Raw genomic sequence first — 19013 nt, 5'->3', positions numbered from 1 at the left:
TTATTGTAGAACAACCCAAACGTTACTTAGAAACCGTTTGCGGCTGCGTAAACTTCCCTTGGTGGAAGATCGTAAGGGCTCTCTCAGTGTTGTGCAGACTTCAGCAGTGTTGGGAGTTCTGGGGCCCCTGAAGGACCGTAATCATGTCAGTGCTTCTGCAAACAATTTATCACTTGAACGCTGCCATGGCGAGAATTATATGCACTCCTAGAACTTCCAATTTTGCCTTTGTTCCTTTATCCTCTCATGTCTTGGAAGGGAGATTTCCTTTTTTCCCCCTTGTGCAATTAAAAAAAACACACACATTCTTTAGATTTTAATATTAAAAAAAGAAAGAAAGAAAAGAAAGGTTTGGGGCACCTGGGTGGCTCAGTCGGTTAAGCGTCTGCCTTCGGCTCAGGTCATGATCTCAAGGTCCTGGGATCCAGCCCCGCACAGGGCTCCCTGCTCAGCCAGGAGTCTGCCTTTCCTTCTCCCTGCTCCTCCTCCCGCCTTGAGCTCTCTCTCTCGCAAATAAATAAATAAAATGCTTTTAAAAATGCAAGGCTATATAGTCATTTCTTTGCTTGAGTAAATAATTCCATATGATTGGAATGGTTTACATAAGAAGAAGAGGGTTAATTAATGTCATGTTTAGGCTTTTTTTCACGTCTTAATCTTCAGAATTGTATGAAGGCTCTCTGAACATTATAAAACACCATATAAATGTTCCGTAGTTGAATCATAATTATTACTACCATAGAAGTTATGAGGTTAGAAAAAGAGCAATTATGATAATAATACTCCATTGGTTCCCCACAGAGCTTCCCCGTGGTTTAGGATACTTCATAATTTGATCCACCCAGGCTTGCCAACTTCATCCTCCACTCTGTACAACAAACATTCACTTTCTCTTCCATCAAGGTTGTCTAATTGGCGATAGTGCATACCTGTCATATATCCCAGCCCTAACCCTTCACTGAGGCTACTGACTTACCTTAATGGCCACCCCCTCTACTGGCCAACTCCTACTCACATTACTGCCCCAACCCCACCTTTTTTCAGGTCACAGCTCAAGTGGCCCTGCCTGACATTTGGTCACAGGGACCTGTCTTCCCTCAAGGCTGCTGGCACTTACCATCTGGACCACCACCCAGGCTCTCGCCTTGTGGTGACTTGTCACAGTCTTACATGTGCTGGTGCATCTGTCATCATCCCTAGAGGAAATGAATCGTATGCCCCATAGGGGTGATCGAAGAGAATTTCAGCAAATACAATTCACAGAAATGTGGGGAACCAAGAATAGGAAAGTACCTGGGACACAAACAACAGGAGGGAGCCACCGCTACTCCTGGGTCGGAAGGAACAAGTGGAGGAAGCAGTTACTATCATCCAAGGAAGAGAGTAGCTGAGAAGTCCTCCTCACAGGAGCTGTGTCTGGTGAAAGGACTTCAGCTGCCATCTAGAGGAGGCCCAGCAGGGTGGGAGGCCGGAAGGATTCCAATCTTAATCTCCTCTTGCCCTTCAGGCTTCAGTGTGTCTTGGCACTGACTGAACCCAGCAGGAAGCCAGGGGGCAGGAGTTCAGCTGATGCAGCCCATGGAAGTCCTTCTGTCAGGACCTAGACGTGTGCTTAGAAGGGCCACTCAATTTGCATGTCTTGCTCTCCGAATTGAGTTGATGGTGATCTCCATTAGTTCCCAGCTTTTGTCAATCAGACACTGGCTTTTAGGTTCCCCCAGTCTGGAATGGGATAGTGAGGAAACATCATCCCTTGTGACTCAGGATGGTGTCTGGACTCCTGGACCTTGAGAAAGTCCCTGGTACTCAACGTCAACTTCAAAGACATCCTCAAACTCCCCATGATGGTTCTGTTTTGTCAATCTTCATGCTCAGTAAGCACTAAGAAGAACTAATCCACCAGCGTCTTTAACTTAGGAAGTACAAGGTGGCAACATTATTTTATTTCCTTGGCTGGATTAGCATATATTTGCATAATTGTTATCCACTATCATTGAGGCACACCTATAATCTGAGAAAACCAATTACTAAACAATTCTAAGCACACCTAACCCACTTAGTGTTGCTAAGAAAAAAAAAGAGAGAGCGAGCGAGAGGGAGAGAAAGAAAAGGAAAGAAAGCAACTGTTTCTTGAATGAGAGTTTTTCTTATTTCACATATTGCTTTGCCTTGGTGAGAGGTATGATCAAAAATACGAAGAAGACAATTTATCACTAAAATATGGGTTTTGAAAACCATTTCTAATCATTTTACAGCAGGCTGACAGAAAACTAGCTCAATTAAATAGTACCTAATTTTTAAAAAAGTGTATTTTTTATTCTTCTTAGTAAAAACAAACAAAAACGTGGTGTCACTGATAGTGAATCTTGGAGTGAATTGTCATCAACCCCCCCCCCCACTGCCGAACAAATTCTTGAAAGTGAAAGAATAATTTAATGAAATTCTTCAGCCCTCCTGTTCATTCATTCTGATGGGCAATAACCCCACCACTAGGCAGCTCATTGCTAGTCTACATTCCCTCTGCTACAAAGCTAACCTCCTACTCTTCTCTCTTTGAAGAGGGAAAGATGAAAATTCTGTCCCCGTGATAGATGCATTTCAAGTGATTCCTCAGCCTTTATGAAATAGTAAAAGGAGTTATTGTATCCTTGATAAACTCATTTGCAAAAGGGAAAATTAATTCACTTGTTTGCTAGTCATCCAAATTCATGCTATTTCAACCTTCATCTCCCACCTCAAAAAGCCCAAGAAGATCAGGGACCTGGTTTGTCTTGTTTCCCCCCATTGATTCCAGCCCTGAGCCGAGTGCCTAGTGCATGGTCAGAGATGAATAAATATTCGCCAATGCGAGCAAAAATCTACCATGTATCACCTTTGGCTATAGCTTCACTCTGCGAATACATCACCCTACCGGTAGAAAACTCTCCCTGAATAATAATAATTATGAAAGTAACACGGACAATGATAATAAGAAAATTTTTACTGTTCTAAGTGATTTAATGCATAAGCAATTTAACCCTCTGGTGGGATTTTAGGACATGCTACCCCAATGTGTTATCTTGGCATATTGAATACTTTAAGCTGAAGGAGTTTGAGAAAACAGCAGAAGCAAGAAGGTCATTCTGATTTCCCCACATCTTCTCCCCTGAAACAGGTCATAAAACCCTCCTGCGGGCGGTGCCCTCCCTGTACCTGGAGGAAGGAGGCATCTTTATCTCTTAAGACAAAGGAACATCAGAGAAGAATCCTAACAAACAAGACTTGCTAAGTTTCCCCTCATACTCCTTAAGGATCCATCATATCTTCTACACAACTGCCCACTCTTAATCAAATTTAACATAAAAATACTCAATTCTGTTTCTCCAGATCCTCATTTCCTTATGAAGATTCTGTGTCATGTAGAACTTATATGCTTTTCTCCTATGATCTTTGCCAGTTTAATTTTCAGACCCAACCTGGGATCCTAAGAAAGTCAAGGAAAAATATTCCCTCCTCTATACCTCAGGATAATCATGCAAAATTTTTATGACATAGATACCATCATTATTCCCATTTTATGAATGAGCAAACTCAGTCATGGACCAAGTGCATTGTTTTTCCTAGAAAATGGATCAGATAAGGTTGGAAGTCAGGGGGCCTGGGTGGCTCAGTGGGTTAAAGCCTCTCTGCCTTCGGCTCAGGTCATGATCTTAGGGTCCTGGGATCGAGCCCCACATTGGGCTCTGCTCCACAGGGAGTCTGCTTCCTCCTCTCTCCCTCTGCCTATCTCTCTGCCTACTTGTGATCTCTGCCCGTAAAATAAATAAATAAAATCTTAAAAAAAAAAAGCAAAACAAGAAAAGGTTGGAACTCAGAAAATGAACCCAGGTAGACAGGTACCAGAGTCAAAACTCTTAACATCTAACTATAATGTATCTGTTTATTCTCTGAGGGGAGTGACAATGAATTTCTTCCAGACACCAGCCACAGTATCTGTGTTTCAAAGAAAATGAGTGAATAATTTGGATGGTTTTTCTTAAAGTTTAGGAAGTGTGCCAGTTTAAAACTTCTTGAGTTCCTCACAATCGGAGGAGTAACAAAACCATGAGGCTCAGCTGTTCTTTCCAACATTGATAACCCGCCGCAAGTGGTTTGTTACTTTTCTTATCTGTACAATCAGTTTTTGACCGCTGTGTTTTTTATTAGAAGCCACTGGGTTCAGGATGGAAGGACAAAGTGGCAATGTAACACTACGTGATTAAGAAATAGAACACAAGTGTGTCTAGATCCTGAGAAGGGGAGAAAGCTGGGTAGGTGGTCTTCCCTCACATTAAAGATCTTTCCTCACGTGTAACTCACAAAAGGGAAGAGGTTTGTTTTTTCAGGCCACTAAAGGACTATTTACAGAAAGTTACAAAAGCAGCATGAGGACATCATTTCCTCTGTTGTTGTCACCTGGGGTTGCGTGAATGGAGAGAATGAAGAGGAATGAAAGGACCAGGAGGGCAGAGATGGAGACAGGCAGGAGAGAATGATTGTGGTAGCATTTCTTTACTATTATTAAAACATGCTTTTTTTTTTTTTCTGGGGCACCTGGGTGGCTCAGTCGGTTGAGCATCTGACTCTCGATTTCAGCTCAGGTCATGATCTCAGCGTCTGAGCTCAAGCCCCGCAGCTGGGCTCCAAGGTCCCAGGGAGTCTGCTTTTCTCCCTCTTTCTTCCTCTCTCCCTCTGTCCCTCCCTCTCCTCTGCTCACAGGTGCCCACTTGCTCTCTCTAAGTCAAAGAAATACATCTTTAAAAAACAAAACGAAACACTCTTGTTCCTACAGCCTGCCTTTTATTTGTGTTTACTCTTTTTTTTGAAAATATTATTCATTTACAGGCTCATTTCCTCATTCTCCTTTTCTTTCTAAACATTGAAGACAGCAACGAAACATGTAGAGCTCTTCAGAGATGTCTTGCTGAAGTCGATTGGAAAAAAGTCTTATCGGTAGATAAACAACTCCCAGAGATGAAAGGAAACAATAGCTTTATTTAACTCCTCTAAATAAAAGTTCAAAGATAAAGAGAAATAACTTCAAATGTATGAGTAAACAATTCAAAACAAGTAGGCACGTATTATGTGCTAATTAACATAAAGTGTTTAAGCACAAGCAAGCAGATTGAGAAACATCTCCTAATGCAGGGACCCCCTCTTCGTTTGTCCTCAGCGTTTTATTGACAAAGACAGTGCATCACAAATTTTCCGCCAGAATATTCCTGAAGGTGAGGGCAACAGGTGCCCCCGCCCAGCATTCTAGGATGTGTTCCAGTACCACTTGCTGCAAATAATCTATTTTTTTTGGAAGGATCAGTGTTTTTATATGATTAGTTTATACAAATTCAGCATCCTATTCCACAATATAAATCTTGTTTTAGTACAAATTAGTTTCAAAATATCTGAGTAAGACTGAAAAAAAAACAGAAACATTGTTGTATCTGTCCATGGTTTCTCCTACGGCGCACAGGATGTGTGAGAATCCGGGTTTGGAAACACAGTCTAGGTGGTGGGCTGGCGGAGTATTTGATATCATCTCTACTCAAAACTCAAGCATATAAAGTTAAATAAGATGAAACCATGGAGTACCTGGGTGGCTCAGTGGGTTAAACCTCTGCCTTCCACTCAGATCATGATCTCAGGGTCCTGGGATCAATCCCTGCATAGGGCTCCCTGCTCAGCAGGGAGCCTGCTTCTCCCTCTCCCTCTGTGCTCTCTCTTTCTCTCTCTATCTCTCTCTCAAAAGAAAAGAAGAAAAAAAAAAGATGAAGAACCACACAAATAAAAGAAACCTGCTCACCACTGGCAAATGGATTGGTTTGTGCTTAATTACTTCTGCTCTAACTTCTAAAAAAGCGATGCTAGGAGGCAATGAGCTTACCTAAAAGTGATTAGCAAGAACAAAAAACCAAAACGAAGTTGGCCTCATAAACCCTGAGGTCCAGAGGTTAATCAACTACATTTCACTTTCTGCAAACCACTAACTAACAAGCCTGACTGACACACTTATCTTTCCAAGTGTCTCAAACTTTAACCATTTTCAAAAAGTCTTTCTATTTGCTCTATCGGTGGCCAGCCATGGCTAGCGAAGTGCTCCTTATCTTCCAGCTAAAATACTCTGAAATGGCAGTCTATTACACAATGAGACCAAGTCACCAACTGAAGTTCTTCCCTTCACACTCTTCCTTGTACACGTCTTACTAAACTTCATGGTTGCGTACATGGGAGCCACAGAGTGTGCAGTATTTTTTCCCAAGGACGGTACTAAACAGGAAATCCTACTAAAATAAAGAGTTTTTGGATGTTTAGAGAAACAGAAAGTGAATACATTTATACTAACAGCAGCGGGACTTCCCTCTATGTCACACAATACCTTCATTCTTTTATATTCATGCTTAAAAGGAGACTCACACTTCAGGTCAGAAACATGACCTAAACACAAGCACTAAAAATGAGTCTGCATCCTGTACTGTTGCCCCTGACATTTGACATTGCAGTTTCCTGCTTGTATGTCCGGATCCTCTGCTGAACGGTGAGATTCTGGAGACCAGGAGTACTCACTGGAGAGTCCTCACTGCATCTCCAGCCTCTGGCTCAATGAGCATATGTTGAAAGGTCCATTTTTTGACTAGTAAGTGGATAGGTCTTCGATTTTGGTTTCTACTTTAACTCAAAGATCTCCTTGTTTTGACGAGGCTTGTATGCTCTCTTCACCAAAAGTAAGTTAAAGAGCTTAAAGTGGGGATAGGAGTTTGCAAAATTAGTGACCATAATCTCTGCTAAGTGACAACAGTGGTGGTGCAGGGGTGGGGGTGGGAGGAAGCCACCGAGATTAAGAGGCCAATCACAAAGCCTATGATTTTGTCAACTGAACAGTAATATAAACCTACCACTGATAAAGGAGAGAATGAGATAGGTTGTAAGAAAAACTGGGTCCCATTTCAAATGAGATGATATATGAAAAATTTTATAAAAATATATCAGGCACCAAGTAAAAACACCGTACACGTTAGTTATCACTGCTGTCAGTACCTTCTGGATACATTCTCGTCTTTGAGAATTCCTTAACTTTACTCCTTGTTTATTTCCCCTCACCGTGATATCCCAGAATTAATGACACAGAGTTTGTCAAGTGTTTTGAAATCCCTGAAGTGTTATAATCAACCCAAGTACCATTTTATTTATGCAAACTGTGTCTACCCGGTGAGTCCACTTAAATAGCTAGGATTGGGAACTTCTGTCTCATAAGGCTTAATAAATGATTCCCTCTGGCTCTAAAAGCAAGTACTTTTTCAATGACAATGGGAGGGAAAGCAAAGGAATTGCTCGGTGACATCTGTTGTGCAGTGTTCTTCGAATGGCGCATCTCGATAAATGCATGAGAGTCCTTGGAGAGTTACTGCACACAGTGAAGAGCGAGTGGTAAAAATCCCAGTATCTCTGTAAAGGAAGGCAAGACGGGTTAGAGGCAGAAAAGCCCCAGGGTTTACATCTAAAGAAATCAACAATGACGCGTTTAGTCCCTTCTTTACACACAGTGGCAGCTTTTTAGGGTCTCTGACAGTGAGACGAAATTAAACATGAAATTGAGACAGGGGCTGAGATGGTGATACAGGAGGAGGAAAGGGAGACGAGGGGACGTAACACGCTGCAATTCAGAACCCGGGAAATGAGATAAAAGATACTCATGTGAGCTGTCTGGGCCAGCGTATATCAAAACTGCAATTTGAAATTAATCACAATACTACTGTACACCTTGGTGGCTCAGTGGTTAAGCATCTGCCTTTGGCTCGGGTCATGATCCCAGGGTCCTGGGATTGAGCCCTGCATCCGGCTCCCTGCTCCGCAGGAAGCCTGCTTCTCCCTCTCCCGCTCCCCCTGCTTGTGTTCCCTCTCTCCCTGTGTCTCTCTCTGCCAAGTAAATAAATAAAATCTTAAAAAAATACTACTGTACACCCTTTATATGTCTTATGTGGCCCACACACTCAGGTATTTATTCTATTAATGACTCTGACGCAGATTATAAGTAACTTCTTAAGGGTAAGATAGTTCCAAAGTAGCACAGTACGATTGCACCTAAGCCATCAGGCTCTGAGCCCGATGAACTTTGCATTCTGTGCCTGGTACCTCTCCACACATGCTGGAGACAGCCTGCGACTGCTAACACCGAGGACGCGGTGGGAGGCCTGGTTGACCAAGGCAGCGAAGTCGGTTTGCAGGGTCCGAACTCAGCTTTGTTAATAGCTTTCTGCATGACTCATCAAGGATTTTTAATATGTTTAAAGTCTTCAAGATAACCAAAAGTGAATGAAATGGGGGCACTTGTGTGGCCCAGTAGGTTAAGCATCTGACTCTTGTTCGGCTCAGGTCATGATCTCAGGGTCGTGAGATCGAGCCCCTCATGGGGCTCTATGCTCAGTGTGGCATCTGCTTGAGATTCCCTCTCCCTCTGTCCCTCCCACTCATTCTCCTCTCTCTCTCTCTCTCTCTCTAAAATAAATAAATACATCTTTTCAAAAAAGCAAATAAAATAATCTACATGAAAGACTAATCTTCTGGTAAAAATATAAACCTCAAATATTACTATTATTATTCTTATTATGAAATTATCTAAATTACTGAGGAGAAAGTAAAACCATCACCTTTATACAAATGTTCAACTTGCCCTTAAATGGAGAAATCCTCAAGACATTCCCAAATGCTGTGTACATGATGCATCTATTTATTCTCACACCTGTGTTCTTTCTAAAGATTTTATTTATTTATTTGAGAGAAAGAGAGAGCAAGAGAGAGAACACATAGAGGGAGAGGGAGAAGCAGACTCCCTGCCAAGCAGGAGGGCCCGATGTCAGACTCGATCCCAGGACCCTGGGATCATGACCTGAGTGGAAGGCAGACGCTTAACCAACTGGGCCACCCAGGTGCCCATCTCACACCCGTATTTTATAACCATTTGTCTTGTTGCATTTGAGTAGGTCTTTATTTTTTTTTTTAAGATTTTATTTATTTATTTGACAGAGAGAGATCACAAGTAGGCAGAGAGGCAGGCAGAGAGAGGAAGGGACGCAAGCTCCCGCCGAGCAGAGAGCCCGATGCGGGGGCTCGATCCCAAGACCTGAGATCATGACCTGAGCCGAAGGCAGCAGCTTAACCCACTGAGCCACCCAGGCGCCCCAGCATTTGAGTAGGTCTTAAAAACATTCTCAAGACCAGTTTTTTAATTAGAATTTTCTGTCCTACTACTGCAGTCTTAAACTATTTTACGGTGAAAACCACAGAAAGCACGTGGATTCTTTACCTCCAGATCATCATCAGGGATAGCTCTCTTCCACTTCACGTTCCACCTGATGTGTTCGTAGGCGTTGACTACAACTTCGATTGCTTTGGGACAAGAATGGCAAGCCTGTATCACCTGCAGAGGAAGCATACAGTGTTATTTGTTCAAGGCACATCTATGATTCATTCATTCTCACAGAGACACCGAGAACTTATGGATCCCTTAGGCTCCTTGGAACCCTGAAATGCTTTTGGGAAGCCTCACGCATTTGAGTCTTCAAACACACTGCTAGTCCCAACATAGGTGGGAGGATTAATAAAATCACACTAACTTCCTTCAACGTTCAGGAGCAAGTGAAAAAAGAGGAGCTAACCAAGAAGGGGGAGTCTGATGAAAGACACATTCTACCCTGCAATGCTTGCCCCTCCCCACCAGCTTCTGTGTCCACTGGAACACCTCTGGCTTCTTTCTGCCAAACTGACCCATCTCCAGAGTCCTTTGAGTGTGGCCCGTTTTCATGTCAAAGGGACCCAGATGGTTCTGCAACATTCCCCAAAGCTGGTCCACAGGGAACCTGCCACAAAAGTACTCTTGACTCCGAATTTACCCGCCTTTCTTTCCTTTGTCACAGACAACCCAAACCAGCCAAAAACTTTTGCCTTTAAATTTTCTTATCATTGGTTCCATTTTTCCCTTGGAACTCCAGAAAACATCTATCAAGCTCTCTGTGGAGTCCTCTTCAAGACCCCTCACTGGACGTGAGAGGAGGAGAAAGCCCCCCCAACGCTGCCATTGGAAGGGAGACATGCCTTTGCACTGAAACGACTTTCTTCAAGGAGTTCTTCCTGACTCCCCAGTCCTTGCCAAGCTCAGCCCTATTGTCATTGGGCAAAGGTTCACAACACTGGGTTTCCCCATCTCCTTTATGCGTTCATCACAAGTGATCCAGCATTGCTTTTTCCAATGCAGGCTGTTCAGAACCTACTGTCTTGAGGCCCCAGGCAAAACTGAGACAGAAAGATTATCATTCTAATGCCCAGTTCAGTGTGTGTATGTGTGTGTGTGTCTGTGCATGTGCATGTGGTGTCACCTGAAAGGAGAGCCCACGTCAGGAAAGAGCTGATGTTAGGAGCATGTGGGACTGGAACCAGCGGGCGGTCCCCCTGCGACGCCAGTCTGAAGAGCTCAGGACTGGCTTAGCAGGCAATAGGACACTGTTACGTGTTCTTCACAAGAGAGGCTTATAGTCAACCAATTCATTCCATTAGGAGGCCTTTATCGAGCACAGTGTTTAGCCCTGTGACTCTAATTCTGAGAAGTTTACGACCTGTTTCTTGCCTTCAAGGAGTTTACAACCTAGTTGAAAAGACATACATATTTCAAAGAGCGAGCAGTGTAAGTCAGTAAATAATAAGAGACTGGCTTAAAGATCATCAAGCGTCCCTTGAGCATCATGAGCAAAAGCACAGAGGAGAAAACAAGGGTGTCAAGGGCAGCGAGCAGCGAGGAGACTGAGTGGGAGAGCGCCGAACCGCTTCTCAGTTAGCTTCACGGTCAGTCACGAGAAGGCAGGACAACCGGAGCCCTGAGAAAGCGTGAAGAGGGCTTAATGACTAATCAGCTCTGGGGAGTAAAGAATGCGGCTTTTGAGCCTGAAAGCGAGGACACATAGGGGTGCCCCTGACGGGGATGAGGAAACGGGAAGGCCATGCTAATTCGGGGAAGGTCAGATCATGGGCAGGAGCGTATGTCACAGGCAAAGTCTTAATGTCGGTCAAAAATGTGCGCTATAATGCTCCACTGAGCAGGCCAAGATGGAGGTGGAGACTTGGGCACCATTAAAGGATGTGCTTGCTAATGCCACACCGCTCAGTAATACTCTAAATGGGAATAAATGGAAATGATAGAGGTCGCTGGTCTAAAGCCTGGGGAGGGGTGCCTGGGTGGCTCAGTGGGTTAAGCCTCTGCCTTCGGCTCAGGTCCTGATCCCAGCGTCGTGGGATCGAGCCCCGCATCAGGCTCTCTGCTCAGCAGGGAGCCTGCTTCCCCTCCTCTCTCTCTGCCTGCCTCTCTGCCTACTTGTGATCTCTGTCTGTCAAATAAATAAATAAAATCTTAAAAAAAAAAAAAAACACTGGGGAAGCCTAACAGGCAGGAGAGAGAGGGAAGGAAAAAAGTCACAGCTACCATTTTTTGCATACTTGTTATGTGTCAGGGACTATGTTAAATCTTTGCGTATCTGCCTTGCTTGATCTTCAAACAACCCTATGAGGTTAGTCCTATACTTACACCCATTTTACATATTTAAAATCTAAGAGGGAAAAAGTTTAAACCCAAGGTTATTTAGCTAATAAATGACGGGGCTTCAAATTCAAATTCAGGTCCCTATGACTCCAAATTCAAAAAGGAAATTGGGCCTATCAGAATGAAAGACATTAAGTGAGGAGAGCATTGGAAGGTGGGTTATCACCAGAGCCACAAAAATGGGGGAGAGGAAGAGAGATTAGAAACCACCAGATCTGATTAGAAGGCCAGCTTACCAGGAGTTGGGTGGATTCAAACAGGGAGGGCTCAGACTATGAGAGACAGAGAGAGGACAGATGCACAGTTGTAACCAGGCCTGACCCATACTCATCTTTAAGACCTTGGTGTCATAGCATACAGGGTTTTAGAGACCCAGTAAATGACTTTCTCTCCTGAGTTTAGAACCTATTAAAAAATGAGATGAGATCACAATGTCATTTTTATTCCTCATAATACTAATTACATAGAAGACGTTGAATTATGGGACCACATCAAGCTTCCCAACAGTCTACCCCAAGATTAAATTTGCATCCCCAAACTATGGGCCTCTGCCTGGTGTAAAGAGTTTGTTCCCTGACTCCTACTCCACAGAAGAACCAAGAATTCAGGTTTTCTCTAGGCACACAGTTAAGCGAGCAAGTTCAGTTCTTCTGCCCAACTCATCAGTAGGTTACGTGGAATAAGATAAGGCTGGGGACAAAGGTAGATGGGGGTTTCATTTTAGCAGAACTTCTCTTACAAATGCATAAGACAAAGGAGAAGGCAGCTCTCCTCTAATACAACACACCAAAACCCAGCTGCAATGGCCCAGACCCAGCAGGAGTCAGGAGCAACAAAACATGGTGAGATGAAGCAGTCATCAGAGTGGGGGTATCAGGAAAGAAAGATTTGTAAGAATGTACTGGAGAACAGTGTCAAAGCAGGACGCGTGGTCTCAGTAGAAGACTGTGTCAGCCCAGCCAACAGGACAATCAGAGGGTCTCAAGAAGTAATAAGAGAGTTTTATTGAAACTGATGTTTGAGTCAGTGGTGTGCAAAAATATGTTCAATAACAGGCCTTCTGGAAGAGGAAAAACTGTGCGTATATTTATATGTACATAAATGTGATACAAATTTTTACTAATATAAAGAATGTGAAGCCCACATTTTATGAATAATAAAATAACCAGTACTTTTTATTTCCTATTTTGTAGAGTTAATTGGTTCTCTCAGAATGCTTTCACTGACTTTTGTATCAATTTTGTATGGATATAAGATTGCTTTCATAGCTAAAATCTATGTCTGCAAATGAAGAATACATGTGGTTGTTAAATGAAGGTTGGTTGGTAATTTTATTACACAAAAGAGTAACTGTTTCACAAATGGGAAACAATGAAGACCTATATTGGAACTTCACTCATTCATCAATAACATGAGTTACTTTTTTATTGAAATATAATAGTTTTTGAATACTGGGATCATATTTCCCCATTTTTGTGCTATTTATAATGTCAGAGCTACCAATACTATATACTTTCAAGTTTAATCTGTGTTAGTAACATTCTCACTGCTAATTTCTTAGGTGTAGACATCAGCAAAGCAATAAATCAAAGTCTGATCAATAGCATTTGCTGATTTCTGTGGTGTAAATCCTCCCATCATGGCTGATTCACAGCTACCAACCTAAGGTCACTGAATGCATGGTTGGGAAGAGATGGGTGGGAACAAATCATTATACACTGTTTCCACTGCACAGGCGTAACGGACCCAGGTAACATCAAGAGCATAGGTATGTAGAGGAAAATAACTAAGAAATACAAAGAAAATAATTAGAAAATAATGTTTTAAATGTCTATTATCTTTGTTTTTAGCATACTCTATTTGTTGTAATTTTATTTGATTTAATTTTTCTTTTTTTTTAAGATTTTATTTATTTATTTGACATACAGAGATCCCAAGTAGGCAGAGAGGCAGGCAGGGGAGGGGAAGCAGGCTTCCCACTGAGCACGGACCCCGATGCGGGGCTTGATCCCAGGACCCTGAGATCATGACCTGAGCTGAAGGCAGAGGCTTTAACCCACTGAGCCACCCAGGTGCCCCTTGATTTAATTTTTCGTAATGGCTGCACTCAACAACCAGCTTGCACAATTCCCGGTGATTTCTCAGCTTTCGTGAGCCGCCGTGAATCCATGTCCAGCAGCCGGCTGCTTCCAGTCGTCCCATATTTAAGCCCAGGGAGAAGCCATCCCAGACGACCGGTCTGTATTGAAGCTCTACATCAGTGAGGGTGGCTGGATCCAAACGAGCACAACGTAAATACTTGCTTAACTCAGAGGAGCCATTCACGTGCATATTCTGGGCACAGGGCACAAAGTGGAGCTGCTGACCATGGCCTTTTCAGATGCGCCTCACCACACGAAGACCAGACCTATATCAGCAACCCCTAAGTGGTAGGAAGATAGGTTGGACCCAGAGACCCATGGCTCAAGGACCTCTGCAGAGTCCACATTTTCCTGTCTACAGAAAGTGTAGCCAGAAGGACTCCCATCTCGGTACCTGGCCCTTAGGGTGGGAATTTCTCAGACCTTGGGTCTTGGAAAATTAAGGCCACTGCAGCTGCTCTTTTCTCTAGAGCTGGGATGGGGATGACAGCTACGGAGCTCCAAGTGAAAGAGACAGACAAAATCTGAGGGTAATTAATTTGTACACTAGTTATAAACTATCACAGTACCATTGAATGCTAGAGTTACAAGAGACCCTACAGATGAATCACCCTCCCCAAATCTGCAGATGAGAAAATTGAAACCAGACAGGCACACCGTAAGCAGCAGCACGAGGACTGAACCACGTCTTCCTAATTTGAGTTCAATGCTCTGTCAAATACATTCTGATTGACCTTATTTTAATTCTTAGATAATGGCCAGTGAAATTAGTAGTTTAAGGACACAAATCCCATTGTACAGATATTTTGAAGCAAAAAAAAAAAACACTCTTTACCATGAGGCTGAGTTTGGTTGAAATTTCAAAAGAATTCTCTTTTGAATGTAAATCTGTTGCTGGTAATATAAATGTAGCAACCATCGGGAACCCCACATCCTTCTCTAAAGACCTCCAGATAAATCCTTTCTGAAAGGATGATCTGTGTTGAGAAGTACATGGGTGATCAGCTGATAATCCAGAACAGAGATTTACATGTAAGAGTCACTAGTAGAGAGATGATAGCTGAAATTAATCCAAGGCTTAAATAGAAAGTATGCTTATAATGGAACTATAAAACAACAAAGTATGGAGCAATCAGAAAGCATGTAATGAGGCTCTGCCCATGGTTTAAGGGGCCCCTCAGAAAACTGGCCTTTGCTCTACACTAGTTCCCCAGTCACACTCACTCTTCACGGAAGCCGCACTCGTTATATTTAAAGACAAAATGCTCCCCTACCCAACACATGGAATTTCTCCCCACCTTCCCCTTCCTGCCAACACCATGACCACAGAAGAGAGACAGCTAGAAGTTATTCTCCTCTTGCAACACATTATGTATTTCCCAACTAGGCTTCCCAGATTCAACAGATAATAATAATAATAATATAGACTGCCAGATTAAATCTGAGCTTCAGATAGACAACACAGAATTTTTAGCCTAACTGTGTCATGGATATTGCATGGACATATTTATATGAAAAATTACTTACTGTATACCTAAGCTTTAGTTTAACTGAGCATCCTATATTTTATTCGGCAACATTGTTCTCAGACCCCATTCAGAAACAGATCAAACTAAGTTATGGATACAGGAACACCATCCATTCATATTTCCAGAGTCTCCTTCTCACATCTGGGGCCTCAGTTGGCACATGGTATACTCCCATATGTCACAGGGAGAGAATTTGTTACCTTTCATTCAGCTGAAAAAGAAATTAAGTGGTTCTTAACCTGCAGTCTTGAGATGCACAAAGTCCAATGCTCCCACTGCTGTCATGGGGTTTTGCTGGGTTTTGCTGACACTGACCACTGCATTTTCTGCTGACAAGATGGTTCTCCCAGCACGAAAGTCTTCCTGAAGAGCCCGACAGCCTCCCAGCTCTCTTCCCCGGCTTCTTCCAGAACTAAGAGAGTTACACACACTGTCTTCGGGCCTCAGTAATTATTCTACTAGGCAACAACAGCCAAAGAGATCCTTACGGGACATTGAACTCCAAATCATCACTCTACCCTGACTACGGGGAGCCTTGACCATCAAATGAAAAAGGACTGCTGTGGACTCAGGGAGAGAAGTTTCTGCTGTTTCTTTGAGAAGATGACCAATGAATTTCACCTTCTGTGCGTCTCTGGTGTCTCTATTCTCTCTTCATGAAAGAGCGGGCGGACAAAAATTTCGTTCTACAGTGGTGGCACCTGGAGAGGACTGTAGACACTTGCCCTCATCATCTGGCCCCTGGAAGCATAAATTAAAAAACAGATTCAAGATACATCTCCCTGCCATGCTCTCAAAACAAGTGCCACCTCTGTAAGCCGCTTCGGTGAGAAATTCTTTTTATATTGATATATCGGTGTGCAGAAATGTACTTAATGATCAAAGAGACTGCTTGTACTCTGGGCTTCATTTGCAGCATTGTTCAACAGCAGAAATCATCCTTACCTCCCCCAAACTCTCACATACCTTTCCCTCCCCTAGAAAAATGTCTTTCTTGCCCTACAAGAAAACCCAATCTTGGCTCCCTGGGGTGTCACTTCCTTCTGAATTATGCCGAGAGGAAAAAAAATCAAATGTCCTTTTGTACCCTGGAAAGCAATTGCAGACCCTATAATTCTTTTTTTTTCCCTTTATGTAATTTATACATTGGCTTTCAGTGAAATACACCCTCTACAAATTTGCTTTGTGTTTGGAAGACAGCATCTTCAGCTCTGACCTTGTTCCTTGTAAATAAGGAAACTGAATTCCCCATCCACAAGAGAACAAATCACTTTATCTTCTGGATAAATGAGTCAGTCATTTACTTGTCGTAAAGATGACTTTCTCTTTGGAAAGTTGGGCTGTGGAGTAGTTGTGCTAAATCACTCTGAAGCATCTGCATAGTAAATTGAATAGTTTTTCTTTAGTTTTCCTCTGGAAGGGGGCCAGTTCCCTCACACTGTCTTTTGGATAGCAACAAAAATGTTTACAATACCAGCCATCAGCCAGTAGCCAACCCCGTCCTAAATCTCTTTAGCATATGGCCAAACTGGAGGAGCTCAGAGGACAGAAATACAACGGAATAAGAACATGCTAACTCTGGATAATGTCCTCGGAACACATAATGAGACACTGAAGTCACGGGCTCGAGGAGCCACCGAAGTAAACTGAGGAGGACAGACTCCAATGGACGAGGCGTACAATTCGAGAGGAGGAAAATGAAGGAAAACAATTTTGTTGAGCGCCACTACTGGGCTGAATCATGGACGTATCTTACCTACTTATTCCTGAAACATTTTGGAAAAGCTGATATTTTTACTTTTATTTTTTAAATTTTTAAAAAATTATTTATTTATTTATTTGACAGAGAGAGAGAGAGAGAGAGAGAGAGATCACAAGTAGGCAGAGAGGCAGGCAGAGAGGGGGAAGCAGGCTCCCTGCTGAGCAGAGACCCCCGATGTGGGGCTCGATCTCAGGACCCTGGGATCATGACCTGAGCTGAAGGCAGAGGCTCAAGCCACTGAGCCACCCAGGCACCCTGTTTTTGTTTTGTTTTTTTTAATGAGGCAATCGAATCTGAGATATCAGGGACTTGTTCAGAAATCGTAACACACATAAATGGCCAAGTCAGGACTCAGCGCTAAGCCTCTGCTCCTCCTCCTCCTCCCTGTCACCTCTGAGAGGTGACATTTGAGAGACTTCTCACTGGAGAGCAGAAACTCCCTGCGAAGTCCCATTCTCTTAATCTGGCTCTCAAAGGGGACAATTTGGAAGAGGAAAGGATGTTCTAGCTCCTTTCGCAGGGAACTGTTTCATCCACAGTCTACCAGCAGTGACTTTCAGGCTAAAACATGACATTTCATCTCTGGACAGTCTCACACCTTGTCTCTCCTGGTCAGAGAGGCCCCTGTGGCTAACCCAGGCCCAGAGCACTGATTCCACTAATCAACAACCATGTAATAATAACAAATAGTGATGGCCGCCATGTCTCTAATGGTTGCCACACATCAGGCACAGGGTCAACACTTCTCAAATATTATCTTGTTTCATTCTCAAAGAAAACTTGTGAGAAGGTTATTATTATTCACAGATAAAGTGAGGTAGGCCTCCATGCCCTTCCTCCCTCTCCATCCCTTTCTCTGGAAAGAAGGTAGCCTTAGAAAATAAATACACAGGAAATTATGTTTTGTGGAGTGAGCCATAGTAGAAAGAGAGTAACTGTTTGTCTCCTAGAAGTTGTGTGATGAAGATGGTCCAGCTCATGAGATGCAGGTGGGGCAAGAAGACGGACATAGACCAAGGGAGAGGTACTTGCAGATGCGAGATGGGGCCAGGGCAGGCCCTCGGCAAGGACGGACAGCGACTCAGGAGGAAAAGTAAAGAAAGGTTTGCACCATCCTCTGAGCTCTGAGTCTATCTGTGTACTAACTAGTAGGATTAATCTCCTTCTAATGTAGGACCTCGTCTGCCTATTATTACAAACTCATAAGGGCAGAGTATACCCATTTCACAGGGAAGGAAACTGAGGCTCTGGAGGCTTAAGTAATGTGTTCAAAGTCAAATTCTTGGACAAGTGGCAAGACCCAAGTTTGTTTGACCCCAAAGTCCAGGCTTCTATTTTCCTGGCATGAATAGTAGTTCGGCTAAGTCCAGAATGAACAAGTTATAAATGACAAGACAGAGATAAAAATTTAAAGCAAGAACAATTCCATACGTAATTTAAAACAGATCCTGCTCAAAAGATAACAAGTATTTTCCTGTCCGACACCCCTGGCCTCTGCAGCAGACTTAAAGTGGCTTTCTTCATTGGGGCTCACATGAGGCATGGAAAATTATCTCCCACTCTTGTTCTCATCCTTAGCTCTCAGCCCCAGATTTTTTTCTTTCTTTTTTAAGATTTTATTTATTTATTTATTTGACAGAGAGAGAGCAAGAGAGCATGCCAGAGATGGGGAGTGAGAGAGGGAGAAGCAGGCTTCCCGCTGAGCAGGGAGCCAGATGAGGGACTCAATCCCAGGACCCAGGGACCATGACCTGAGCCACCCAGGCACCCCTCCGTCTCAGATTTCAAACCAGCCTGGACCAGAACCGAGTCACCAGGGTCGTGTGTGTCAGTGTGAGGTCAGCTGAAGAAGCAAAGGGAGTTAGCCAGAGACTCAAGCTTCAAAGAAGCTGGAGTTACCACCAGAGTTGAGGGAGCCAGCCATCCTCAGAGTCTCTGGGGACCCTGCTGACTACGGGGTTCGGTACTGGGCACCCTTGGTC

The 19013-nt window shown here is 43.3% G+C and overlaps 1 protein-coding gene across 1 annotated transcript in view; it reads right to left on the bottom strand.

Annotated features, from left to right (window-relative positions):
• Positions 1–4994: 4994 nt before the first annotated feature.
• Positions 4995–19013, bottom strand: part of ASB4 (ankyrin repeat and SOCS box containing 4) — a 63345-nt gene continuing 49326 nt past the window's right edge. Inside the window, exons 4-5 of the mRNA XM_080818162.1 lie at positions 9317–9430; positions 4995–7458 (exon numbers count right to left, since the gene is read on the bottom strand). Of these exons, the coding sequence (XP_080674288.1) occupies positions 7270–7458; positions 9317–9430 (303 nt within the window). The 3' untranslated portion in view covers positions 4995–7269. The remainder of the gene's footprint in view (positions 7459–9316; positions 9431–19013) is intronic.

This window comes from Martes martes (assembly GCF_963455335.1).
Source record: "Martes martes genome assembly, chromosome: 11".
Classification (NCBI taxonomy): domain Eukaryota; kingdom Metazoa; phylum Chordata; class Mammalia; order Carnivora; family Mustelidae; genus Martes; species Martes martes.
Note: the sequence above shows the minus strand (reverse complement) of the source record. Positions and strands in the feature narration are given on the sequence as shown.